We start from the raw sequence: 27701 nt of genomic DNA, 5'->3' as shown, positions 1-27701 counted from the left end.
GTTACTTACAATGGGTCTATAGGGATAAAGATTTTTTTGATATTTGAAGTAACCTGTGTGTCTGTGAGCCTTAATCCTAGAAGAAATATTATTGTTGCTAAGTTGACACGAAAACTATAATTTCCTGACCTAAGGTGTAGAAGCATAAGAAAAACATTGGACAAGTTGAATGGTTCTGTTGTCATCAAATATACCAGCCATTCGTTAATAATTAGGATCTCTTTAAACCTGCTTCAGAATTATTTGGTCAAAAAAAAACAAACTGGCAGGAAGCTGTTTGCAAGATGTTGGTATATGCATGAAATATTATATGGGTCTGTGTCTTCCAAAGGAGTCAAAATGTGAGTTGGGGTGTGGTGTAGATACTGACCTACATGAAGCACACAGCAGTAACATAGCACAACTTGGGTAATGTATACTTTGTCATGGTTTTAATTATTGGAAGAAATAAACCACATCTGTTTGGTTATTTCAGTATTTTGGACTTTTAGTCCTATTAACGTAAGTAGTAGAGAAGCAAGATCTAGTTCAGTAGATGATTGATCAGTTTGAATCTGGTTAATGTGATTTCATGACACAGTTTCAGAGTTGGAATTGTGGTCAGTAGAGAGGTGGGACTGTAAATAGCACATGGCAGTGCATAGTGCACCTGGTATGCGTGCATCTATTCATCATTTTAGTTTAAAGTTGGTGTAGCACCTTATTGCTGTTGCTATAATGAAATGCTAGGGAAATGCCTTGTTAAAGTGCAGCTTAACATTATTAAAAACAAAACAGTAATTACAAGGCCTCACAAATGAAAAAGAAAACAAGAGGCTTATAAACATTTTATAACACTGTTCGTCCTTGACCACCATCACCTGTCATTCACCTAGGCTTTGATGAGTAAAATAATCTCTGGGTTTGTGACCTTTTACAGCCAGAATTAGAAGGTGCAAGTGAAAAGGAAAGGGGAAAAAGAAACAAAGAGGAAAACAAAGACAGGGAGTGTCACAACAAGGTTTATCTATGTTCTGTCTTCATGTTTATCTATGTTTGTAATGACAAAATCACACATGCGAGTAAACAAGTGCAAAGGAAAAAGAGTCACCACTCAGTCATAGTCTTTGTTGTTAACTGGAAAAATTCAGTCAGCTTGATCCACTAGAATTTTATTCCTGTTGCAAAAAAGTTAATAGAAACAAGCAGTGGTTGGCTGGTTTTTTTTCTTCCCAACAATTTAAATTTGTGAAAGAGGGACAAGGAGAAGGAGAAGTGGGTGCACACATGCAGTACGTGCATGTGTGGGACTAAAGAAAACAGCTTGCTACTTGTATTCCCACCACCTATCTGAGGCAGTAACTCAGATGCACACAGAGCTGAGCTAAATGAACGGACCACATCAGAGTAGGAAATCTCCCAGGGAAACACGTCTATCACATATCCTCTCAACAGTGTGCAATTAGAGTTGGATTGAGAAGGTACAGGCAAATAGTTCAGAGTCCATATTCAGGAGGAAGATTTGGCTCTGGTCAGACTTTGGAAGACCGCTGAACTGCTGTGGTGTGTGGCTGTCTGTTCCATGTGTGCTTCAGCACAGCACAGAACGTCTGACTTCCGGCACCAGGAGTTAGCACCGGTTTCCAGTGATCCCAGGCACAACCTCTTGGTTTCCAGCAGGGTCCTAATTACACAATGTTTGCGCTAAGCTCCTCCACATGGTCAGAGGCAACAGACAGAAAGTCACAGATACTATTCAAATGGCTGAAGATTGTCAGCTCCATTGGCAGAATTGAAGAGGTGATCCTTGGAAACCCTATTTCATTAATATTTGCTCAGTTACCTCCTTTTTTTTGGTTGGATCTAATTTTCATCAGGTCTGTTTAATGTTTAACAGTGGAAATTAAGCAGAAGATGATGTAGCAGTATAAGTAACTGTGGAGAAGAGCATGGTCAGCTGAATGCAACAGAGCTGCTGATTTTGTAAGTACCGTACATGTATTTTTCTTAGAGACTTGCAAATGATGCTTTCTGCAGTCAATGGGATTTTCATGTTAGGTTAATTTCATTTGTCTTCTTATGAACTGGTTATGTGCAGATTTTGTGATGAAATATTAATCGAGCAAACATGCAAGGGACCAGTGGGACCTTCTTTTCTGGGGGAATACCCTTAGCCTGAAATTAGAATAAAATAAATTTGAAGTCATGGGGACTTATTAAGTAGTTTTTAGTTTAGAATACTGATGAAATCACCTTTTAGGTTGGAAACAGCCTTCACAGTGGGTCGAGATTAGCATAATCCCACTAGTGATTGAACAATCAGGTCCAATTTATAATTCTTCTGGTGACTTACTGTATAAAAAAACCATTGAATTACTAAGGCCAAGCTCTCTAATGAGGACTGGGTTGAGTGTATGGGGTGGGCGGAAGGCCACAATTTAAATTTAATTACCCTTTTTATTCCCATAGACAAGCTAATCTGTGGTTTCGCAGAGAATTATATTCTGAATTTCCAATTTGTATATAAAAATACAGCCCAGATTTAATAAAGCCTTTCCAATTTCTTCAGCTTTGGAGTGGTAACAAAAAGTATTTGTGGCTGAAATTTTCTAATTTCAAAATGTTGAAATTAATGTGATTAACGTCTCTAAAGGGAAAAGTATGTGGGGAAGACTTGATGACAATTTTCAGTGTTTTCCAGCTTCTGGTAGAAGTTCTTCTTTAATATTTCTGTGGAGAGCTGTGATAGCAAAAGAAGTTTTAAAATTGATCTGTTATAGTAGAAGTTAAAAACAGAGCCATGCCTAATATAAGGTTGCTGCAGAAAACCCATACTCTTTCCTTCAGAAATTCTTCGAAATTTGGACTAAGCTCTGTTTGGACACAGGAAGTGGTCATGGACAGTCAAAAATTATCTTCTTTTCACTTAAGTGTGCAATATCTCAAATAACTAGTGAAAAACAGTCTATGAAATGTTAAGCAGCAAGTAGTTTTGAAATACCCTCTGTACTACATGATTGCTTTGTTTGTCTGTGGTACATAAGGGGGATTTTTTTGGCTGGGAGGAAGGGGACGAGTTCTGCTTGAGAGATGCAAATAGTTGAATCATATTCCCATCTAGGGCCATACTCCATCTTTTGGTTTAAGGAAATTAAAATTTAGTGTTAACAGTTCTTACTGCCAGTCACTGCCATGGTCACTGTCTGCTCTCAGACGTATGCAACATACTCAGATCCTAGCAGATATGAGAACACAAAGCTAGTGTATAAGTTTGCTATAAAACCAAGGAAGACTGCCATACCGATAAAAAAATAAAGCAACTGGTTAATCACCACAAATCCTGGAACTTGGCCCTCAGAAACTAACTAAATCTTGTTTAGGTAGTAGATCAGTCATCTTTCACATCTGGGAATGATTATGGGACCAAGAGAACTTGGCAGGACATGGGAAAACCATAGCATCATAGAATGTCCTGAGTTGGAAAGGACCCACAAGGATTATTGAGTCCAACTCCTGTCCCTGCACAAGACAACCCCAAAATTCATACCATGTCTCTGAGAGTGTTGTCCAAATGCTTCTTGAATATAGTCAGGCTTGGTGCCGTTACTGCCTCCCTGGGGAACCTGTTCCAGTGCTCCACCAGCCTCTGGGGGAAGAACCTGTTCCTAATACCCAGCCTAAACCTTCCCTGGCACATCCTCCTGCCATTCCCTCACGTCCTGTCATTGGTCACCAGAGAGAAGAGATCAGCACCTGCCCCTCCTCCTCCCCTTGTGAGGGAGCCGCAGACTGTGATGAGGTCTGACCTCAGCCTCCCCTTCTCCAGGCTGAACAAACCAAGTAGTTTAGCCGCTTCTTGTATAGTTTTTGTGCTAACCCCTTCACCAACTTCGAGGCCCTCCTCTGGACACTCTCTAGTAGGTTTATATCCTTAAGACACTGTGGTGCCGAAAACTGCACCCGGCACTCAAGGTGAGGCCGCACCAGCACAGAGCAGAGCAGGACAATCCCCTCCCTCGACCGGCTGCAGTGCAGGGCTTGAGGCACCCCAGGGCACGGTTGTCCCTCTTGGCTGCCAGGGCATGCTGTTGGCTCATGTCCAGCCTGCCATCAACCAGAACCCCCAGGTCCCTCTCTGCAGAGCTGCTCTCCAGCCTCTCATTCCCCAGCCGGTATGTACATCCAGGGTTGATGTGCCCCAGGTGCAAAATCTGGCACTTGCCCTTGTTAAACTTCATTCAGTTGCTGATTGCCCAGCTCTCTAGTTTGCATAGATGCATTCCTGGAAGAGAAGTATACAAACAGGCTGTGCTCGCTGGAAACCAGAATGAGAGGAGACATAACAGTAGAAAAGTTCCAGAAAAGCTTTCATGTAGAAGCTGCAAGGGCAAAAAGCTTATTTTCAGATAGCTTGTTACATTTCAGAAGAGGGTTTATATGAGATCCCTCCCCAGAATAGCAGGGAACTGAATTCAGTAAAGTAGAGACTTGTTCCAGCTCCTGTGTAGGACGGGAGGCTCATGTGAAGTATAGCATGTCAACACTGGGAGAACAAGCATAACTAAGAAACTTATCATCCCCACGGGGATTAACCTGAGTGTCCTTTGACTTCCAAATGGGATCTGTGATCCTCTTTTCCCCTTGGACCCAGGTCCTTCCTGTGTCTCTAAAGGGAGCCAAAAATTCCATGCAGGTTAACCCATAGTAAGGGGTGAACCAGCATTTAACACATTGTATACACTTGTTGCAGCCCCCCACAAGGAGGGACCCTTTGTTCCAAACATGAACCATGCACCTTATTACCTGGTGCAAGCCTGCTGCTTCCCATACATCTTTATGTCCACTTCTGAATGCCCTGCTGTTATGGCACAGGATGCTCCAGGCTACTGCCTTGAATTTTGCCATGAAGTTTATGTAGATGACACTCATCCATCACCTATCAGCAGTGGCCAATGACAGGCCATGTAAGTAAGTAACCATGAAGTAAACAGGTGTGAATTTAACAAGCACCAAATAGTCCATGATAGCCATCTGTCCGTATGCTCTCCTCTCATGAAAGTGAGGGAATTTATCCCTCTTTCAGTGAGAAGTGAGTTGCCTCCAATTTCCTCACATTTACTAAACTGCATTTGGGCAGGTACTGTGGAGCATTTGATGTCTTTGAAACCCACACCCTGTCTTACCTCATGCTAACTTGTTTGTTTAGATGCACCCTGTAGGAGACAATGATCCAAAGACAATATCATTGTTAACAGAGATTAATATAGACTTTGGCTCTATACTTTCATTACCAATGAAGAAGAGAACTGCCTTTTCAGGGCAGTTACAGTGGAATATTAGGATTTCTTTATGCCTGACATTTTAATTTATAATTTGGGTGAATTTATTAATGACATTTGGCATTGTGTCCACGGGCACTTTAAATACCCTATGTACTTTAGATCATTACAGTTGCACTATATAATATTTATGCTAACAAACTATTCATTATTTCTTACTACCAAGCTCATCATTACCATCTGCTCATCTAATGACTGTTTATTTTCTGACAGAATAATTTGAAAAGAAGATGAAGTATCTCCTGTGCCTGTGTTTACTGCTTTCTGTTCTTTGTACCATAACCCATTGCCACCATGAAGACAATTGCCATGAAGTCAATACTAATCTGCACGACGGCACAGAAAATTTAGTAGCACATCACTGTGACAAGCAAGGCTCTAACTATGCAGATTTTGTATTTAGATTTTACAAGCAGGCTATATTAAAAGAAACTGATAAAAATGTTTTCTTTTCTCCCATGAGCATCTCCACTGCCTTTGTTGTGCTGGCTGTTGGTGCTAAGTCAACCACCCTGTCTCAGATTTTTGAAGGATTGGGCTTTGATGGTCTGATTGAGACTCGCATACATGATATACATGAAAGTTTTCACAAAGTTTTAGCAGTACTAAACTGTACTGATGTTAACATCATATTAAATATAGGGAATGCCCTTTTTACAGCTATTGGATATGAACCAGAGGAGTCATTTTTACAAAATACCAAAGAATTTTATGATGCAGAATTTTTTTCTAGCAATTTCCAAAAACCAGAAGAAGCTAAGAAGCAAATCAATAGATATGTAAAGGAGAAAACCAAGGGGAGAATTCCTGAATTAATTGATCATCTTGATGCAAGTACTGTATTGGTTCTTGTTAACTACATTTATTTTAAAGGTAAGATATTTAACGTAATATTCCAGTAGATGATTCTGATGCAAAACAGAAATTGTAGGGAGCTCTTGATGATTTGTTAGCAGAGTTACTATTTAGGAAAGAGATAAACTGTGCAGAACCTTCAAAATAAAAATTAGATGTGGCCAAAAACAGGGTATCTGGTTGTTGAGAAATATTGATTGCTTGATTTTGGCCCAGTTTGCCTGAAAGCTGTGGAGAGAGAAGTCCCGCTGTAGTGGACTGCCTCATAGGCATGGACCCACTGCACACAGTCTCACTGGTCTGAAGGCATAATGACTAAAGATGTTTCCAAGATCTTTATGCTGACTGCATGTACCAGTCAAACTTAGTGAACTGACATCCTTGCATTTCCAGGGTCCCCAGTACTATGGTACATCTGCTATGTACACTGCATGAAGACTTGGGACACAGCATTTTGAGGGCCTGTGCTTTTGGAGCCCTGCTTGAATGTTAGGATCCTTTATTCTGCTGATGAATTCCTCACCAGGCTGGGTGCAGTCAGCTTGCACAGGGTATGGCCTAAACGGAAAGGCATAACAAGACCCTCTGGCTGAATGTTTAAGTGGTTGAATTTAAATGACATAAATGGCACGAGTGATGACAACATGTGGCTACAATAGAATCAGGACTCTCTCAGTTGGTTCTCATTAAGCTTTGGCTGTTTTTCAGCAAGACAGGACTTACACTAACTATGCTGAACTTACTGCACAGTTAAAATGCTGTATTGTGTGTTATGCAGAAGGTTGAAGTGATACAGTGATCCTCTGCTCCCATAAACAGCTCTCCAGCATCCTAACATTTAAGTCAGTCTGATTTATATCAGCCATTTTTTATGATCTTCACATGTTTGAGTGCAACATCTTCTCATTTCCCCCATTAGCTGCCTGGGAAAAGTCTTTCGATCCTTTGCATACATATGAGGATGACTTTTTTGTGAACACAAATATATCTGTTAGAGTCAACATGATGCAGCGTGACAGTGACTATGACAGTTACTACGACCAGGATCTGTCTTGTGAAGTGGTAGAGCTGCCTTACCAGGGCACTGCACGAGCCTTGCTCATTCTGCCTGATGATGGAAAGATGAAGCAAGTGGAACATGCTCTCTCCAAGGAAACTGTTTGCAAATGGGATAACAAACTTGTGAGCAGGTAACTCTAGGTAGATGGATTACTATATTTGACAACAAATTATTATTTGTGTATTATAAGTGAAAGCATTAATTTCAGATTGCCTTCTCCTGGATATAATGTCCTGATTTCATAAAGCAGGGTTTTAAGCAATTCCCAAGACAAGTCAGAGCAGAGCATAATGAATAAGGTACTGCAGGGTCTCTGCCCTGACAGAAGGGGACACAGCACTGTAACAACTGCCTTAAGACCTGCTTGGCTATCTTTTGGCTACCATACCTTTTCTTTCATGGTGATAACATAATTAATTTTCTTCACTGTGTCTTAGATTTTATCCTCCTTTTCCCTTCTTTTGGCATTTCCATAGTTGGTCTGCTTACTCTCTGTAGCCCTCTAGCCACAAGAATCTGGTAGCTGTGTATGTGGCCCTGGGATGAAAGAATGGCAATGAAGAAATTAGTTTCTTTTTCCCACCTCAAAGAGATACGTACAAGAAGACAGCACATCTCTCTGGATGCTAAAATTGCTCAGGCAATACAAATGCTACCATCAAATGAATCAGCAATCAAAAGTATGCTTTCAAGTATCACTGAATTGCATACTATCCAGCCTGCTGGCTGAAACAAGGCTGCAATGCTTCACTGCTGTTTTGCTTTCTTTGTTCAACAGGAGATTAGATCTGCACTTACCAAAGACATCTATTAGTGGCTCTTACGATGTTAAAAACCTGTTCAAGGAAATGGGCATAACTGAAGTATTCTCTAGTAATGCTGATCTGTCTGGAATTAGTGGCAGCCATAATCTTCAGGTTTCACAAGTAAGTGAACAGACAGAGCTGGTGATGGGGTGGTGATTGGTTGCTCTGATCAATTATATCTGGGGTTTTTAAATATTTATTTTCCTTCCTTTTTCTACTGAAGTTATAAGTAAAACTCACAATGACATGTAGGGGCTTGCTCTGTAATTGTGCTTTTCTACAGAGAGGGTCTCCTGTACTACCTTTGCATGATTTTAATATTGCTATTAAAAGGCTGGATATTAAGTACATGCAAAAGTAGGACAAGATTTTATATGGTTTCTTGGCACTGGAATATGACTGTTGTACATGTGATTGTGTGAGGTAAATTATTAATTAGGAGTATGTTGCGAAATTTTTGTTGATTAGTACCTAATTTTTTAATATTCTCAAATTTTCCAGGAAAACTTCAGTTTGCAGTAGCAGAATTTTACCATGTCAGTTTAACCGATAATTTATTGTGGCAAAGATGTCAAATACTGCCCCGTATTAGCATTTAAATAGCAGTCTTCCATTAACCTTGGATTATCAGAGCAAGTGTTGCTAGTGGAAGTCCAAACCATCTAAGAAAATAAGCCAGCTAGTGCATGGAGTGTTATTATCCCCCTCTACTCAGCACTGGTGAGGCTGTATCTACAGTGTGTCCATTTTTATTTTTGGCCCTCGCCATTTAGTCCTGACATGGAAAACACTCCTGTTGCAGGCTATCGGAGATTTACAGTACAAAAAAGTTTGGTCCACTGGGTTTTATCACTCCTTTCTTCTCCTAAATATTCTATAAGGAGAGTGTGTATCTTCACCTCCTGCTTGCTGTCCCATATATAAGCCACAACATTTGCTCCTTTTCCCTGCAGGCAATTCACAAGGCCCTGCTGGAATTTGATGAGGCTGGAACTGAAGCTGCAGGAGCCACAGGCATAGTCCTTAACAGAGTTCTCCTTCCTTCGGCTACCATCAAATTCAACAGGCCCTTCATTATATTGATTTCTGACAAAACAACTGGCACCACACTTTTCATGGGGAAAATTGTCAACCCTTCTAAGAAGTAATTGCTGAGTTATTGGGCATGCTGGTTTTTGGCATGAGCTATAATGGCTACAGTGTTCACACATGTGGGCTAGTTAGTGCTACTAGCTACTCTCTGATTGAGGGATATTCAGAAGTACGTGAGGAATTTCCTTATCAAACTAATAAGCAAAAAAATTGTAAAAGACACTCAAGCAACTGACAGTTTTAAAATGTAACATTTTCCCCAGTTGAGTAATTCAAGTTATTAACACTTTTTCCAAATTTTCCTTGGAAGTCTGTCTTTTGTAAAGTCTGCTGTTATTTTTACAAGTGTATTCTCTCTGTTAAGCGGTTTTGTGCATACTGCTTTCGGTTCTGCGTTACTCACCAAAAGCTTTATCCCAACATGTAACAGGTCCCTGCAATTCTATTATGTGTTCTATGGGACTTGTTAATGATCAGTGTTCACCTGAACCAGTCCCTACAGAGTCCTTTCTTCCTTACATAGCTCTTTGCTTACTAGGTCATTGTTGTTTACCCTCAACCAACCTATTCTTTCTCACATGTTCCAACTCTTTGCCCAGGACATCTTAAAAAAACATTAACAAAAAGGAGAAAAGTGCTGAGACAATAGACTTATTCTGCTGTAGCACTCACTGTAAGTGTCTTTTTGCAGCAAAAACTTTGAGAGACAGTGACACTAGGCATAAACTGTCAAAGAATTGTCCTGATACAATGTCATTCAAAAATTATTATTATGGCTGATGAATAAAATAAGCACTGTCATTTAAATCAATCACTTAAGGACTGACTCTCAGTGTCTCCAGGCTCTTCCTATCCTGTTATAAATATTTTAAAAATCAATGAAAACCTTCAGTCACTTGTATTAACATAGCAGGATGTCTGTAAAATATGTTTTAAAGGCTGTTAAACGAGTACTTTATTTCTCATACGGGGATGGTGATTCTTTGCTTTCTCTTCTTATGTGACTATTTGGGCAAAACCTGTTGTCAAGAAATACATAAACACTTTTTTGCTGTTGTGGGTCTGCAGATTCCCACTCTTATTGCAGTGGAGCACTGGGGCCCAGTGCTCAGCCTTGCCGATGTCTGTAACAAACCCTTTATCACACAGCTGCTGCCTCAGAGACTGACTCCTGCCTTGACAGCTGCTCTCCAGCTGCACTCCTTTGACTCAAACCATTGCAAATTTTTTGGAGTTTTGTTCCTGTTGCTGGGAAGATGATGCTCATGAAAGTACTTTGCTCTTTTCTACAGTGGTCCTGGCAATGTGCTGTGAGCACTGCAAAGGCAATGCAAGCTCCAAATCAACAAACTAGCTCCCTACCTGGGCATCTTTCTGGTCCTCTGACCTGTTCTCCCAAACTTGGTTCACCTTGCACAGCTCTGCTTTACTGAGACCAATCAGTGCTTGTAGCATGGGTATGGTATACCGGAGGGGCCATGCTTCTGACATAGCGGGTCTTGGAGACCGCTGCCTTGTATGAGTCCCCTTGCTCCAGCAGGAAGAACTCAGTGGAAGCCCTGAGCTATTGCTTCTGCTGGGACAAGATACCATCACTCAGTAGACCAGTAGATACTGCACCTCTGTGTGAAGCAGCGGCTTTTACAGAGTTGAGATCAATGATAACTTGCTGTGGTGTAAGGCTGCCTGCTCTGAGGTGGCTGGGAACAGCTCCAGTGAGATCCCACCCTGATAAATCGGTGCACCAGTACTGATTAGAAGGTAGGATGCTGAGATTTTTATCAGAGTGGGGTGGCAGAAAAACAGGTTCTCAGCCTATTGCCAAAGGGAAAGAGGTTAGGAAAAAAATCTCACGGTTGCTAGGACAGAGCAGATGTTTCAGGAAATAACAAATGGAGCAACTTCCTGCCCCATCTACTCCAAGGCTTTTGCTTTTGAGAGTGGAGGCAAGGAACTGCAGGGGGAGAGCTGCACTAGGAGTTTTCACACTGGAGTGTTAGGAGTGACTGCTTCTGCCAAAAGCATCAAACTGTGCACCTCTGAATGCTGGATGGGTGTGGGAGGTATCTACGAGGATGTGAGGCATCACCACAGTTGTTCTCCAGTTAAGGAACTTCACGCTGCAGACCAGCAGGTTGGTCTGAGCTGTGGCAGGGGCCTGGAGTGGGAAAAGGGATCAGCCCAAATCCCTCTGGAAGGGGAGGATGTGGAGAGGACAGGAAAAAAAAGCCCTAGTCTCATGCTATAGATACATGGAAGGCACAGAAATGCGTATAGTTCACATTATGGAGATCCATAAGGCAGGGGGCTAAATGTACCTGGCTGATGCTGCTCTCAACATAGTCCTGATTATGTTCTTTAAGAACTGGGCAATTCTGAAAAGTTTTTGTGGAGACAGGGGGCATTTTGTCCTAATTCCAGGAAAATTGTGTTGGTCTGCCTTTCATCATTTGTCTGTTTTGTTTTTGTCTGTCTTAGTGTTTGATAGGCACTGTTCATCTTCATTCTGTCTGGTTCTATTAATGGTAGAGAAGGAAAGGAAGGATTCTGATAGACATAAGCTAAAAATGTCATTTAAGTACTGGGAATTCATTTTGTCTGGGGTAAACACATGTATTTTATGGTGTCTTTCATTCACATGTAGGTGATTTTATTAACACGCTTCAGTCTTCCACTACAACAAAACCAGATCTGATTAGGGCAGGTTAATCCCACACATGCATTCTCTCAGTCTATGGGACAGCTGGATCCATACTAAGCCCTGAAAGAGAACTAGAGCTTCTTTATACCCTTTGAAATGTTGTCCACTTGACTTCCTGGAGCAACTGTCAGCAGAAGAGGACAATACAGCTTACAGTGGAGTATGTGACCCCCTATTGTAACCATCCAAGATAAATGACCTGCTATGAGTCCATCAGCCCTGACCTGTCATACTTACAGGAAGCTCTGAGGAAAAGGGCTTACCTAAAGAGAGCATATCTCAGCTGAAAGCCCATGCAAGGGAAAATGGCCCCACTGGGATGGGTCCCTGAAGGGCAGCCTAGCTGTGCCCCAGCAGGTCTGAGTGCCAAACTTCTCTTGGCAGTCTCTGAGCCATGTGGCAGACAGTAAGTTTATTCTGTCTGACCTTGTTTATGGTCCACTGGGATGCTGTTTGTTGATGGGATAGCTTCAGTCAGTAAAGCTCTGTTTGCTTTGTGCCACGGCAGAGTCCACGTAGTATATTGTCACAAACCATGAAGCAGTGGGATTTCAGGACTAATACAATATGTGTTCAATTTTACACTTCATGGGTAAGGAAAGGAACTGACTCAATGCCAAAAGGCACAAAGCAATCAGAATCACAGAAAGAACAGTTACTCACATAAGCCCTGCTATTCAGATGCTACCAGTACTTTGGACTTTCCTTTCTTATTCTCAGCTATGTGATTTGAGACCCAGCCCTCATATCTGGAGAACATGCCCTTGAATTGGCACACCAGCCCTCTCCCCACAGTTATGTCATCTGTTCAGCCCTCGATCACAGCTACTATGTCAGGGAAATGGGAATTCACCCAGATATAAGCCAACCCTATTCTAATTGTTTCAGTAGATTCAGCACAACAAAAGCAGCAGGCTTCTTCCCTGTGCTCACACTCATTTCAAGCAGAGAATCACTATGCTCTTAAAAAACAGATGATTATGATAGTTCCTGGGCAGCGTGGTTTTTGACTGTGGATTCTAGGAACGAGGAGTACCTACATGACAGCTAGAAGGCAGTCTCAGTGCCTCACAACCCAGTTCATCTTTGACATGACTCGAACTATCTTTTGGAGGTATATAAAAAAAATATGCGCATAGCAGTGTTACTCCCTAATCCAGCATTCAAGTCTTGTCTTCAAGGCACAGTGGCACAAGAGTTCCCCAGCAGAAAAAATGTGCAAGAGAAATACAAGCATTTTAAAAGTAAATATTTCAATGAAAACTCTAAATATTCACTGCAGTGGGAGCTAGGATGAGTGCAAATTCTCAGGAGGGAATGGAGCATGAAGACCACCACAGGCTATGTATGTCCAAATCCTGTGACTCATCCTCCTGATCATACCCATCCATCCAACATTCCCTGTTGGGTAGTGCAACTCTGCTCTTACCCACATGGGGCTGCTTTCATTAGATTTAAACTGAGCACATGTATGCAGTGGTGATATCACCCATTCCCTACAAAATATTAGACATCAAAGACTGGTCTGGAAATACCCTTTGTAAATACCCAGTCCCAGGTTTAACTGAGAACCCATTTTTAGATAACTTGGTAATTGTGCTTTCCTCAGACTAACAGTTTTAAAGAAAACAATATGATTTCTTCATTTCATGTCAATGTTCTTGAGTATGAGAAACTTAGCTCAGAACTCATGTTGCTGCAAAAGACTTTTCTGGCTTCTTGTAAAAGAGAGTTTCTATGATGAAAGTAGCTTTTCAGTTCAATCCTGAATTTATTACAAGTGACCTAGCCTGATTTATACAAATGAGGCTTTGTTTCTCTTATATTTGATTGCATTCAGTTTATTTTCCATAAGCCATTTGGAAACAAAATACTTCTTTACTAAACAAGAACATATCCTTTGTGGTTGGAAAACTTCAGTTAACATCAATGCGATGCTCATATGGAAGGTCTGAAGAAGGCTTTGCCTGACTTGTGCTAATATCTTATTAAGGAAAAGTTGCTGCATTGTTTACTGTCCCATGTAGGACACACAGACCACGTGGAAGATGGTCTGCTGAAGGGAAATATTTGGAAGGAAAACCAACATAAAATAAGGTAATTCACTAAGTGTTGTGGTCGTCCTTAGAACTTTGATTGCAGCCAGGAAAGAATCTCAGAGCAAGAGAAAACATCTGTGCACAGAGGAAATGAAAGATGTAATGAAAAGTAGGTTCTAAAATGCAAATGAATGCAAAATGAGTATATGCCTAGATGTCATCTAAATTTGCTGTTCATACAAATGCAGATTCTTTAGCCATCAAAAAAGCCATACCATACCTTGCATATTCCAGGGACAGATACTGGAATGTACAACTTGAATTTATTTTCTGTTCCTGTACCTTCTATCTTTCAAGTCTGAGCTCTAGCCCTCTGGTAAATCTTATGGATGAAATTTTAAGACATCTTGGGCCCCAATTGCACCAGCCAGAGATTACTACCTTATGCCCATGCCTGTCATTGTGTTGTGCGTCACCATTTTGACATACCCACAGTTGTGTCAAGGATGACTGAGAAGAGGCATCAAGTAGAGGCAAATATGCTCCAGCCCTTCTAGCCACTTCTAGGTTGGCAGGGTGGAAAAGACGGTACAGTAATCATGACAGAAATCCTGTGCGGGTACAGGCTGAATACTAAGTGTCTTGTGGAGGCATGTTAATGTAAGTCACTGTTTGAAATGGGATTGTGCTACCCTGCCGGAATGGGACCTGCAGAGGCTAAGGGCAACCACACAGCCTCTTCTTTTGCCTCTGTAGAAACAGGGAAGAGAATTGTTGCATTAAACCATCTCAGTGACCTGTCAGAATCCTCAACATCCCAAAAGCTTACACTGTCAAAGACTTGTTTAAGAAAAGGGATATGAGCAATGGAATCACATCATAAACTTCATTTTATTGAGTGCATTAATTCAGCTAGCTGATCTGCTTCTGCTTCTTCTCTATAGCCAACAATATTAATCTATTAAATAATAACAAATTATAATACTTTGCAAAGTTTAGCCCTAACACTTCCTATCTGGCTTTGGGATCAAAAAATTTCAAGTATAATTCCAAAATACCTACATAAGGGATTTTCTTAGTACTTCTTTAAGACCATGTCCGCAACAGAAAGATAAATAATGTAAGGTATCAATTTAAATTTAAATAGTAATGCCAAGACGTTTCTCTGTGTAGACAACTTCATTCCAAAAGGAGAACTTTTATTCTCTGGTCAACTTGTCACTCTAAAAGTTGTTTGCATAATAAGAGTTCCTTTACACGAAGATAAGAAGGTCTGTAGGGCAAATTCTTCTAGTAAAATATTATCATTTCAGTATACAAGTTATGAGTAGTAAGATGCTTGTGAGAAGCCAAGCTTTTAGTGTGATTCTGCTACACTGCTTTCTGCAGGTAGAACTGTAAATATGAAGCCTCAGGTTCTGGGGTTTATAGGAAAAGGAGCCCTGTGCCACCATCTTCTGGTAAAATCAAGGAATAGACATGACAAATTCTGTCTTATTTTGAAACCAGAAAGAAAAGAAGTTCTCTGGCTTGCTATTGCCATGTCAGTGGAGATTTTTATTTTCTTGTTATGTTTCAGCTGCAGAATTTGTGTAATGCTGTACCTGAACTGACTGCTGTTGCTCAGGAATAAGGGTTTGGTGTTATGGTAGGTAGTTCATGTACAGATCAGCACCATAGTGGGGAAGGACATAGGAACATTGTGTCACTGTCTAAATCTCTAGTTCATCCACACCTGGATTACAGCATGTAGTTCTGGCCCTGTAATAACAGAAAGGATAAATGAGAACTGGAAAATCTTTAGAAAAGGGTGGTAAGGTTAATCAAAGTTCCAGAAAAGCTCCTGTTTGAGGTGAGAGATCTTCAGTCTAGAAAAGTGGCAACTTAGGATAAAGAACACAAAAATCATTTGTGACACAGGTTGGGTTAATGGAGACTGAATGCTTACCATCCTTCTAAGGCCAAAGCTGCAGACCATAACCTGAAGCATGTAGGAACCAGGTTCAAAGCCAATAAAAGGACATGGTTCTCCACACAGCAGATCTTTTAACCCCAAAGGTGTACCAGGCCAGTACTTGTTCCTCATGCGTCTCCTCCTGGTGCTCCCCTGCATGACAGACCTGGGCTGAGAGCGCTTTCTGGGGGGAGTGTTCAGCCCCGGCCCAAGGAGATTGAATAAAAGTTCCTGAGCTCTCAACCATCTCTCGCACTGCCAACTTCAGGCTTTTCTTATTGAGGGAAGATACAAGATAATATAATAGGAAAGGTCAGAAAAGGCTTGTATTTACTCAGGTATGATGGACAGACTCCATATTAGGGCTGCAGAAAGAAATGTGTTGTGTCTTTCTCCAATTACATAGGTGCTGGCTCGAGATAAATCTAACCTATCAGCAGGTGCCTTCTAGCTTAGAAACGTATTTGTGCATGGGTGAAGTGAATGCTTAGTGCTATCTATCCATAACTGTAGCTTTTGTACTGGGTATAAAGCAGTGAAAACTTAGGTCATCTGCATTTCCACAGTAAGCAAACACTTTTAGTCCAAAACGCACAATGGACAACAGGTCAATGATGCATGATTTCATCAGTTTATAAACTGTTATAAAACAGTTTTTGTGTTTACCAACCCTTCCCTTCATCGATCTTGTACTGCTAAATCACTCCACTAAGTGTTGGACTGTCTACAAGATCTTCCTGGAGAGGACATAAAAGAAAAGCTAATGATGATAAGAATGGAGGTACATCCTTATTAAAAGGTAATATATAATAAATTGTTTGGGTTTTTTTAATAAGTAAATGTAAGGATGAGAAAAATATTCCTGTTTGTTAGTGAGAAATGGAGTCACATGAACTGTGAAAACTGAGAAAATGTGACTCTCATAACCTCAGATGCAAAGAAAATAAAACAACCTGGTTGGTTTCCAAAGGAAACAGCATCAAATTTTCATGTTTGTAGGTACTTGCCTTTTCTTAGCTACCCTCCATAACATTGCAGCTTATTGGCAAATTTAAGTCAGGTTTAACAGAGAGTTAGGAGATAGAAAAACCATTATGCTACTCTGTGAAAATCAGTGAAATCCAAGTTTGTGCCTGCTGTGGGGAAGACAGGCAGGAATCAGCTGTTTTAAGTTCTGCTGGTCACAGCAGGCAATGAGTGCATGGCAGGGAGCCCTAGTCCCAGCCTGAGCCTGAGCACGAGCACTGCCCTCCTGCCTGGTAGGAGTCGTCCTGGAGACTGTGGAGTAAAGCTGTGGTTATTGTGGTGAGGAAAGACATAAATCCTTAGTAAAGCAGGCTTTATTAACTCTACTGCTTACAGAACAGTTTGTGAAATATTCTGCTTTGTCTTGTTTCTATCAGAGTGTAGCAAGTGCCACTGTGTTTCCTCTGAGTTAGTTTTAGGTTTTTATTTTCTTTTTTCTAGAATTACTATGAAAATTTCATGTGTGATGTGAATCACTACCATGCATTGACATTGTGCTCTTAATCTTCATTAGACTAGAACAGAGGGGTAGGATCAGATTTTCAATCTCAGTTTCTTCAGACCAGTTTAGTAGTTGGATGTTACTGAAGTTGCCGATAGGATAGTTTGCCTTTAGAGGTGCTGGATACTAAACCATTGTAATACTTCAAGATCAGCTAAAGACAGGAGTTTCTACCTCACCACAGCTTGCTGGAAGGAGTCTACATCTAACTGAAAATAAAATAATATAGTAGTGATAACTAATGGCATATTCTGTTCTGACGACAGATTCTCTGAAAGAGTTAATGTCTCTCAGCCTGGTTACTTACAGCCTAATTAACTTATTTCATTGCATTATTTTCAATATACTATGGGATTTTTTTCTTTTCATTTACACTTGACAGTGATTTTCAGGTTTTTTGACAAAATCTTGTTAAATAAAATATTTTTACATCACTTCATATCAGGATGGAGAAAAACCCCATCTTTACTAGCTTTTAGTAAAAATGTGGGAATTTCTGCATATAAAATCTAGTGAACGTGCAGTTCTTCAAAGCTCTTAAAAAGTGTTTTGAAGTTATTGTTATGTTATCAAAAATCACAATTAATCTGAGATAGCATTTCTTCAGGTTTTCTTTCAATTCAAATCATAATGCGTTAATTATTGCCTCAGGTTCTGATTTAGCAAAGATAATGATTATCTTTAGTGGAACTACTCACACGCTACTTATGTGACTAGAATTAATAACACTTGCACATCTTGTGCAATCAGGTGTCGTATTCAAAAACAGTTCCTAGTGCCTTTGTTTCTTCTTGACTTGAATTGTTCTTGGAGGGAAACCTAGGTTTCCTACCTCCCAGGCTTATGCTTATATTATTACGTTAACATATCATCCTAGCTGATCTTTTTACAGTATTATGAATACCTATAGGTGTGTGTGCATTTACATGCATAAATATGTCTTTCACAAATAGGTGAAAACACACACAATTGTCTACACATCTCACATAAGTAATTTTTTTTTTTTAAACAGACGATCCTCAGAAGAAAGGCTTGGAATTGCCTTTCCCTTCACTTTCTCATCAGTCTCTTGCAGCCTGAAGATGAGTCATTCCTCTGCCAAGTGGATAATTTTGGTCTGATTACGTAAGGTTGAATGATTTGTAAGACTTGAGGGTCTTTTATCCAGATGAGGTGATCAAGTGCTCCAGTCACTAGGTTAGTAAGCAAAAAATTAGTAATGCTGAGTTTAACAAGAAAATGGTGAACCTTGCCTTCTTTTGCTGCTTGACTATGCAGCCATATGAAACAACCATGGGACAAGAGTCTTGGTTTGAAATTAAGGGGAAGAAGGTGCAGTTCCCTTTCCAGTATTGCCTTCAGGCTCCTAAATGCAGCTCCCCACAAGTGTGCTCCCATTCAGAGGTGTTGAGCACCTCATGTGGGCTATTTTGACACTTAATGTAGCTTGGGGCTCCTGCTCAGGAGCCAGATGCTTGGGAGCTTGCAGAGTGACATGTGTGTTGACCTGGCCACTGCTTTTTGCTATGTGTTACCATAGTTCTCCCTCCTGGCACAGGATCTCATCTTTAGAAATGTTCTTTCCTGAAGAGATGGTGAACTGCTTCACCAATATAGTTTAAAAAAAATTAGTATCTTAATCATTTATGCTGTATTCCTTTTGAAGTTTGAATATGATAAGAACACCTGCCAGATGACGTTCTCCTGCATATGGTTCAGCAGTAACAAAGCAAACAAGTGAGCAGGCCACATCCACATGACAAAATCCTTCTGGACTACAATACATCTTGTGTTCACTTTTTCTCAACTTTTTATATTCAAAATTCAGTTATAAAAATTGGTACATGAGGAATTAATTTCTTGAAGACAGATGAAGAAAGACCTGCATGAAGAAACAAGCACATCTGGGTTCCCTGATGGAGAAATGTGAGTTAAAATGTAGGACAGAGTTAACAGAAAATGAGAAGCATCTTCTAGGCTGGTCCTTGTGCTGGTTTTGGCTGCTATAGAGTTAATTTTCTACAGAGTAGCTGGTATGGGGCTCTGTTTTGGATTTGTGCTAAAAACAGTGTTGGTAATACACAGATGTTTTTATTATTGCTGAGCGGTGCTGACACAGAGCCAAGGACTTTTCTGCTTCTCACCCCGCCCCACCAGCAAGTGGCTGGGGGTGCACAAGAAGTTGGGAGGGGACACAGCTGGGACAGCTGACCCCAACTGACCCAAGGGATATTCCATATCTTATGACATCATGCTCAACAGATAAAGCTGGGGGAAGAAGAAGGAAGTGGGGGACATTCAGCCTGATGGCATTTGTCTTCCCAAGTAACCATTTAGTGTGGTGGAGCCCTGTTTTCCAGTCTCCAGATGGCTGAACACCTGCCTGTCAATGGGAGTAGTGAATGAATTCCATATTTTGCTTTGCTTCTGTGAGCAGCTTCTGCTTTACCTATTAAGCTGTCTTTATCTCAACCCATGCGTTTTCATACTTTTACCCTTCCAATTCTCTCCCCCGTCCCACACAGGGAGGAGTGAAAAACCAGCTATGTGGGGCTTAGTTGCCAGCTGTAGTTAGAACATGACAGTCTTTTAGGAAGACTTATTGTCAACATGACCAGTTACTTATGTTCTAGGAAACTGTATGCGAGTTGTCAGTATTAAAAACATTGCTGAGAAAACATGCTCTGTTCTTCCAGCACAATGAAATTTCGAATTAGTGGAAGAATCTTTTTTTATTAAGATTCTGTCCCTCTAATATCTTGGCATGGAAGAAAATTATATAATAAAAGGAAATAAATTGTAAAGTTATAAAAGCAAGAAACCCCAGAAAACAGAAAAGAATAGCATTGGCTGTATTGGAGTATAAGGAAGGAATTATGTGCATATCTTTTATATATCTAGTTTTTTGGCATCGTGGAACCTAGAAAAGGAAGTCCTCTGGATGGATTAGCTACTTGCTGGGCAACATGGCATCACTGAATTGCTGTCCGCTGGTATAGTCAAGCAGTAAATCATAGTCCATGATACTCTATATAGACCACAATTAATGTGTTTTTGCTATTGCAAGCAATATAAACTTTTCCTGCTTTATGTGGTTTTAGATAGCATCAGAAGGTAGCCTGAAACAGGTCCAGCTTCCAGAACCTCTGAGGCGGATGAATATACCTTTGGTTAGAAAGTGGAGAGAATAACAAGGAATAATGAACAAAGTAGAAAGAACTTTGATTCTCAGCAGAGGTTATGTATATCTAAGGATTTTTTTGAAGGTATATATATATCTTTATATAGATATACTACAGAATCTCATTGCATCTGTGAGGTTCTAGTAACTAAGCTGAGCCTGAGGGTACCAAATTGTCTGTTATATCCCCAAAAAGGACATTAGCAGAGTATTGTGGTTTTAAGGCCAAATTTTCAGTCTTTAGGAAATAGCAGAATTAATACAGTCCAGCCTTGATGTAATAAAAACAGCTGTAATAATGGGAATAGGCATGACATGTTTTGCAAGTCATTTAATGACACGGCTGTAGAGACACTCAGAAGTTCTGGTCTCCTGTCTCCCTTCTGGGACTGGATATATTCTAATGGCTCCTGTGTTTCTGCCCTGTACTAACACCTGCCCTCTCTTTCCTCCTCATTGCCTTCTCCAGGCACTTACCCACCAGCTCTCATCCCCACCTTCCCTTCCTCCACTCTGTAAGATGGTTACTTAATCCTCAGAGTTGCAACCAGTTCTCCCCTGAAGCTTTGGTTATGGCAGGGGAGCATTTTCAGCAGGCCTGCATCATCCCTCTCAGCTGTGGTACCTCCCTAATGTCTTTCCCCCTTATGGAAGGCTAGGTATGGATGAGCATCATCAACTGCATAGCAGAGTTTAAAGATCCTCCTGAAAGTGGATACTAATGATATTCAGTAACATGCAACCTTACAGACAACAGCTTTGTTTTGGTGCTCCAAGAATAAATGCAATGGTGAGATGAATGTATCCAAGGGGACACGTGCTGGTTTGTGTTTCTTGATTGCTTTTCAGAGTTCCCTTACAGGTCCCGAACTCAGACTACAGGTTAAAAATCTCAATATTACTGCAGTGCCAGGATGAGCTAAGACCATCTGTATTGATATCTGTGTCCTTGCATGCATTTCCACTTAAAAAGGAGTCATCCTTCAGGCTACCTCTCCATTTATCTCCTTTCTGGCTTGCTGCTAATAGACAAGCTGATCTCCATTAATGAAGATTTAGGAGTATTGGTATGAGTTTACAGAGCTTGCTAGACTGGAAATACTTAAGTTCCAGTTTTCCATCCTGTAAATCTTATTCACTGTTTTATAACCTGTAATAGGCTAGTGACCACATGCATTGCTGGCTGTTTTTTTGACAGTTCATAATCCACTTGCAGTTACTCGGCAACAGTTCAGCGATTTATGGATTTGGGATATTACCCTCACTTGAAAATCTGATGGTTGCCATCAGCCTCTTGGGGTGCTCGGACAACATGGAATTAACAGGATGCAGATTGCATGTTTCACATCTACATTAAGGGAATGTAAATAAGTGCAATGACAAAACCATCCCACATAATGGAGAAGAGTGTCACAGAGGCAGCCAGATCCAATAAAAAATTAATTTCCTGCCTTAGTTTCTCCTTGAGCTGTCTGTCCATATATGATATTCAACCCTGAATATCATTCAGTGATGTCAGCATGTTTTCTTTAGCACTCACTGGCTGAAAGGTTAATTGGCAGCCTGTTTTGTGTGCTGCCAGGGTCCTTTGAGTTGCATGCATTACAGAAGGCTAACCTGAGGAATCAAGGTATTCTCTGGCCACATGTCGCTCTCTTTGCAGTCAGGCTCTGGAACCGTCCAAAGTAAGTGTTTTTTCTTAGTGGTGGTGTTTTTGTTGTGTATTTTCTAAAAAGCCAGGAGAAAATTCTTCACCCACTCCCCAAATACCCAGTCACAGACAGTGGCCAACAGCAATGAGTGAACAGCTGTATTGACTGGAAGTGTCTCACTAGGGATGTAATGTCACATGTTATCCTCTGAAGAAATCTAGAGACCATTCACCAATCATGTACACTCTGCTCCCCTTAGGAAAAGACCCCAAACCATTACACATGGTGTCAAAGGTTGTGACTGAGGTATACAGTAAGGCAGAAGGGCTTTCTAAATCCAAAGGTGGCTTACCCTGCTTTGAAATCCTGACAGAGAAGTTTTGACTCTGGCAGTGTCCCCTTCCCATTTATTGGTCCCCCAGGACCAAGCTAAAAGGGACGGTCTGGCAGGGGGGCTGTGCTCCCTGTTGAGTTGTGCTGGTGGTTTCATCCCCTGCCGCCAGACCCAGGCAAGGGATGGCCTTCATGTGGAGTCATAGTGTTCAGCTCCAGCCACGAAGGGCATGGCTCTCCTGCCAGGCACCCACAGCAGCAGGCTTCTCCTGTCAATCCAAAAGCATGGAAGCAGCAGGAAATATATTCCCTGCTCTGCTCTCTCTTGTCTGCAGCCCCACCAACCAGCACTGTTAGCTTGTGTCTGGGCTGGACAAACTGTCCAGAATAGCTAGTGTCATTTCTGCTTGCTGTGCATCCTTGCTGGAAATTTTTATTTGAACTAATTAATGATTAACGGGAGCACTCTGCTTAATCCTGTTCAATGGTACTGAAGAGAAGAAGGAGCAGACAAGACCAGATGTAAGCAGCAAGATCCTTTTTGTAGCACTGTAAGTACCTTTTTAGTTTTCCCTTGGATCGTTTGGACATTTCATTTTGGGGAATTACATTGTTGCCTGGGAAAGCCACCTTTTTACATGTAAACAAAGGGATAAAACTGTTCTGCAAAAAATCAAAACATGCCAAAAGCCAGCAACTGGTGAAGATACTGGAAAATAAACTCCACATAATTAAATAAAAATGTGTTTTGGAAACAATAGGAATGCCTATAGACTTTCCTAACACAGTGATGCAGTATTTTATCTTTGAAGAAACCATAAAATTGTTTTGTAATTTTGGTCCTAGACAGTATTATATCACATTTTTGTTTAACATAGATTTAATTCTTTAATTATTTGATTAATTGATGAAGACTAACAGGGGTGCAGTAGCCATCCTGCAGTACTGAGTACAAAAACAACTTGTACCTGTTGCTCTGGGGAAAAGGTCATAAGCTTCCAGTTACATGCAAATTTTAAAAAATTCAGTCCTACCTTACTTTTTAAAAGCTAATATGATCAAAATTGCCTCTTTTGAGAGAGTACTTGATTATACAAATAGTGTGTCAGGAGATATATTCTTTCTGGGCATCTCTGGCATGCATCATGAATGGGAAATAACCAAGGGTGGGATTTTGGAGAACAGGTGTGTTCTGAGAGCCTCACTGTACTTGGCTGGAGCACACAGCATGAAGAACTTAATTTCCATGTCATGTTTTGTATGTCTATTCTTTTCCAGAAACAGTTAAAAGGAAAATGAAGCTCACCTTCTTCTTGTGTTTATTGCTGGCTGGTTTGAATACTGTTGCTCAGTGTCATCAGCATCCTCACTACCGCAATAAACAGGATGATCCTAAAGGGACATATTACCCAGAACGCAGTTCGCATGGGGAAGGAGTTTATCCGGTTATGAACAAAACCTTTCTCAAACTAGTTCCCAGTAATGCTGACTTTGCATTTTCATTTTACAAGCTGGTTGCATCCGAAGAGACCGATCAAAATATTTTCTTTTCACCCATAAGCATCTCTGCTTCCTTTGCAATGCTGGCACTCGGTGCCAAGTCAGCGACGCTGACACAGATTCTGGAAGGTCTTGCCTTTAACCTGAAAAAGACTCAGGAGCAGGAAATACATGAAGGTTTTTGCCAGCTCCTCCACATGCTAAACCGTTCAGATAGTGAGCTCCAGCTGAGCCTGGGCAATGCCATTTTTATAGAAGAGACACTAAAACCGTTACAGACATTCTTGGATGATGTCAAAAGCTTTTATGAATCTGAAGTCTTCTCTACTGACTTTAACAACTCCTCTGGTGCTGAGAATCAGATCAACAGTTATATTGAGGAAAAGACAAATGGGAAAATTGTTAAACTAGTGGAAAACCTTGATCCTCTCACTGCAATGGTTCTTGTTAATTATGTCTTCTTTAAAGGTAAGAAATATCAAAGGGTGCAAAGGTTGTAACTTAGCTACTTACTGCTTATTACAGGGAATGAAAACCTAAGAGAAAGAAACTGTAGTTTAAATATTTTAAATTGAGTATACCATGATCAGTATCTGGAAAATATTCCTATAAAACCATCATGTGTCCTTGTCAGTAAAAATGTTTATGTCCTCACCTGGTTAAGTGAACGACTGGACTTTTTTAACAAATATTTTTGTTAAATTCTTTACTGTGATGATAGACTCATGCTGTAGTAAAAGGTGGTGTTTTCAGTATTATCTGTCTTGAATTTTCTTGAAGAACTAGAAAAAAAAAGAGCTGCAATGGTGTAACACCTGAGGGGGCAGTAACTTGCAAAAGATATTTGTTCTAATCAAAGGAATGTGGGACTAGATTCTGTTTTATTCACCTTGACCAATCCTCTTTGTATTCCACTGAACTGTTTTTCTTTTTCTCATAAGCCCATTGGGAGAAACCCTTCAGTACTTCATATACAAAACAGGAAGATTTTTTTGTGGATCAGAAAACTTCTGTAAAAGTTGACATGATGTATCGAAAGGGTTACTACAGAAGTTACTTTGATGAAGAACTGTCCTGTTGGCTGGTTCAGATACCTTACAATGGAAATGCTGCAGCATTATTTGTTTTGCCTGACAAAGGGAAGATGAAGCAGGTGGAAGATGCTCTTTTGAGAAGGACTGTGTCTAAATGGGAAAGGTTCCTCCAAGACAGGTAAGTGTTTTTGCTAATGTGAGAGGTGACCAAATTATAGATTAGTGGTGTTTATCTCACCAAGACAAAATATTGAAGGCCAGGTTATTTTACGGAACTCTATTCACTTAATGGTTCCTCTCTGTGGAGGACTTCCTTTTTCTAAGTTGGGAAAAGAAAAAGAGCTGTGGGTAGTGAACAAATAGGGCATTGAACTTGGGATCCATCTTGGGTTAAGTTCCTGGCTCAGCCACAAGATGCTTAGCACCATGATGAAGTTAACAGACCCTTGTTGCATATGGGAATTGTGAAACTATAATGGAGTAGCTACTTCTGAGGCACTGGTTGTTAGGGTGTTGAGTGCATTGTATATAAAAGCAGAAATTTTATTCATTCACCATTACTGCTGCTATTTCTGTGGTAGCCCAGGCCCTGTTATATATTCAAACAACCTTAGGACAGCTAGCTACAATCTTTTGGAAAAAAACCTGCTGCCTGGCAATAGTAGCTTGGTTTGACACAGAGTTGCTATAGTTGTGTCTTCCACCTCACTCCTTGAACCCCACTGTGGAGGCAGAGGTTACATGGGCTCAATCTTCTCCAACCCTCCATGTTAGATAGCTAAACTGGACAGAAGTGCTATCTGAATCCTGAGAGCAGACTTTTAACATTTTGAAAAATAAATGTGAAGTGTCACTATACTGAAGCCATTGAGGAGTGTTACCTAGATGAAAATTTGTCCCTACTTGTGTTATTTGTTACAGAAAATTACATCTCCATATTCCAAAATTTTCTATTTCTGGTACCTATGATGTGAAAAGGATAGTCAAACAAGTGGATATGATTGATCTGTTCACTGAACGAGCTGATCTGTCAGGGATTACTGAGGAGCCTGGACTGATGGTTTCAAAAGTAAGTCAGCGTGTGTAACACAGTGACCACAGCATTTGTCTGTTCCCAGGAACATGACATTAATATTCCATTAAAAGCTCATCCCAGTCTCTCTGAAGCATCACTCAGTCATCAGCTGCCAGTCTGGAGGCAAAGTAAGCCTTCTTTCCTAAACCTGAAGCCAAACATGCTTTGGGGTTAAACATACATTGTTCAAGGACAAGGAAGAAGACGTACATATAATCAAATGTTCTTTTGGCTACTAAATAAAATTATCTAAAGGTAGTACATTAGCTTTGGCAAAATTTCCTCTAATTCCACCTACAGAGAGCAAAAGGCTGTTATTCCTGCCCTTCTAGTGCTCTCATAAAGTTATTTTTTCAGCTAGATGATAGGGTAAATTCACAATAATACATGAAGTTGCCAAAGGCAAAACTAAGCCTAGGCTAAATTACCAGGTTTCTTTGCTTCCAGAGTTTCTTGCCATCAGTCATCTTGAGCACTCTTTAGCTGTCTGCTGTTCAAGGGTTTCTCTCTGCACACACAGTGAAGGAGGCTAACAGGAGTGGTCTGATGGCTGATTGCACTGCAGTGGAAAGGGAAGCAGCTGGTGATGACCTTCCCTGAGGCTGGTGCTGCTGGGTCTTCCCCAGGCAGGGCTTTCTTTGGCAAGAGCAAGGAGGGTCGCAGGCTGCTGCTCTCTTGTCGGCTTGTCAGCTGGAGGCTGTTTTGTGTCCTTTCAGGTGATACACAGAGCAGTACTAAATGTTCATGAGAACGGCACTGAGGCAGCGGGGGCCACGGTGAAGGAGGTTACCTGGAGATCTGGTGATTTTCCTCATCCGCATCGAGTCAGATTCAACAGGCCCTTTCTCCTGGTGATTCTGGATAAATACACCCGCACTGTCCTCTTCATAGGGAAAATTGTAAACCCTCTGAAAAATGACTGATTGACCAGAGAACATGTACTTATGCACATTGCTGGACAAATTCCTGTGATTCAGCAAAACATTTATGTGTACATACCGCAACATACTAGCACTTTTCTTTCAACCATTATCCTTACAAACATTATTAATCCCTTAAAACACAAAAATATTTTTCCATGTCCAAAAGTCACTGGTATTTCTCCCCAGTCTACAGCTGGGTATAGCTTGTAGCATTAACAAAATATAAGTCACTTTTCACCGGTTTTGTAAGAAGCCCTTCCTAACATGCTCCCTTGGGGTATTTGAAATGGTTTATAGTCTCTGGATGATGTAACTATTGCTCTGCACTCAAGGTCTGTGTATGGGAGAGCAGGAGAAGGGAAATGGGGAAAAGGGGGTGGGAGGTATAAGTCCTGTCTGATTAATCCATCAGCCTTTGATGATGTCCTGGTTTAGTCCCAGTAACAACTAAGCACCACGCAGCCACTCCCTCACTCCCCCCACCCTGGTGGGTTGGGGGAGAGAATTGGAAGAGCAAAAGTAAGAAAACTCATCAGTAAAGAACCATTTAATAAAATAAAACGGTAATAGTAATAATATTAATAACAATAATAATGTAATGAAAAGGAAAATAATGATAAAGAGAGGCAAAACCTGGGGTGGGGAGGGGG

At 40.7% G+C, this 27701-nt stretch overlaps 2 protein-coding genes across 2 annotated transcripts in view; both read left to right on the top strand.

The window, feature by feature from the left end:
* The window catches only part of LOC142062253 (serine protease inhibitor A3M-like), a 28775-nt gene extending 18832 nt beyond the window's left edge, over window positions 1–9943 (top strand). Inside the window, exons 5-8 of the mRNA XM_075104426.1 lie at window positions 5540–6191; window positions 7093–7363; window positions 8012–8159; window positions 8993–9943. Coding sequence (XP_074960527.1) covers window positions 5540–6191; window positions 7093–7363; window positions 8012–8159; window positions 8993–9187 — 1266 coding nt within the window. The 3' untranslated portion in view covers window positions 9188–9943. The remainder of the gene's footprint in view (window positions 1–5539; window positions 6192–7092; window positions 7364–8011; window positions 8160–8992) is intronic.
* A 13017-nt stretch (window positions 9944–22960) lies between these two features.
* LOC142062000 (alpha-1-antitrypsin-like) lies at window positions 22961–27293 on the top strand. Its single transcript, XM_075103808.1, has 5 exons — window positions 22961–23070; window positions 23798–24487; window positions 24961–25231; window positions 25975–26122; window positions 26845–27293. The coding sequence occupies exons 2-5, from the start codon at window positions 23815–23817 to the stop codon at window positions 27049–27051; spliced, it is 1299 nt and encodes a 432-aa protein (XP_074959909.1). The 5' UTR covers window positions 22961–23070; window positions 23798–23814; the 3' UTR covers window positions 27052–27293.
* The last annotated feature ends 408 nt before the right edge of the window (window positions 27294–27701 follow it).

The sequence above is a fragment of the Phalacrocorax aristotelis genome, chromosome 9 (genome assembly GCF_949628215.1).
Source record: "Phalacrocorax aristotelis chromosome 9, bGulAri2.1, whole genome shotgun sequence".
Lineage (NCBI taxonomy): Eukaryota > Metazoa > Chordata > Aves > Suliformes > Phalacrocoracidae > Phalacrocorax > Phalacrocorax aristotelis.
The sequence above is the reverse complement of the archived record's forward strand: the minus strand, read 5'-3'. Positions and strand labels throughout refer to the sequence as shown.

Coding starts and splice junctions, on each gene's coding strand:
- LOC142062000 (XM_075103808.1), top strand. CDS start 23,815: ATGAAGCTCACCTTCTTCTTGTGTTTATTGCTGGCTGGTTTGAATACT. Junction 24,488..24,960: donor TAATTATGTCTTCTTTAAAG/GTAAGAAATATC, acceptor TTTTCTCATAAG/CCCATTGGGAGAAACCCTTC. Junction 25,232..25,974: donor GAAAGGTTCCTCCAAGACAG/GTAAGTGTTTTT, acceptor TATTTGTTACAG/AAAATTACATCTCCATATTC.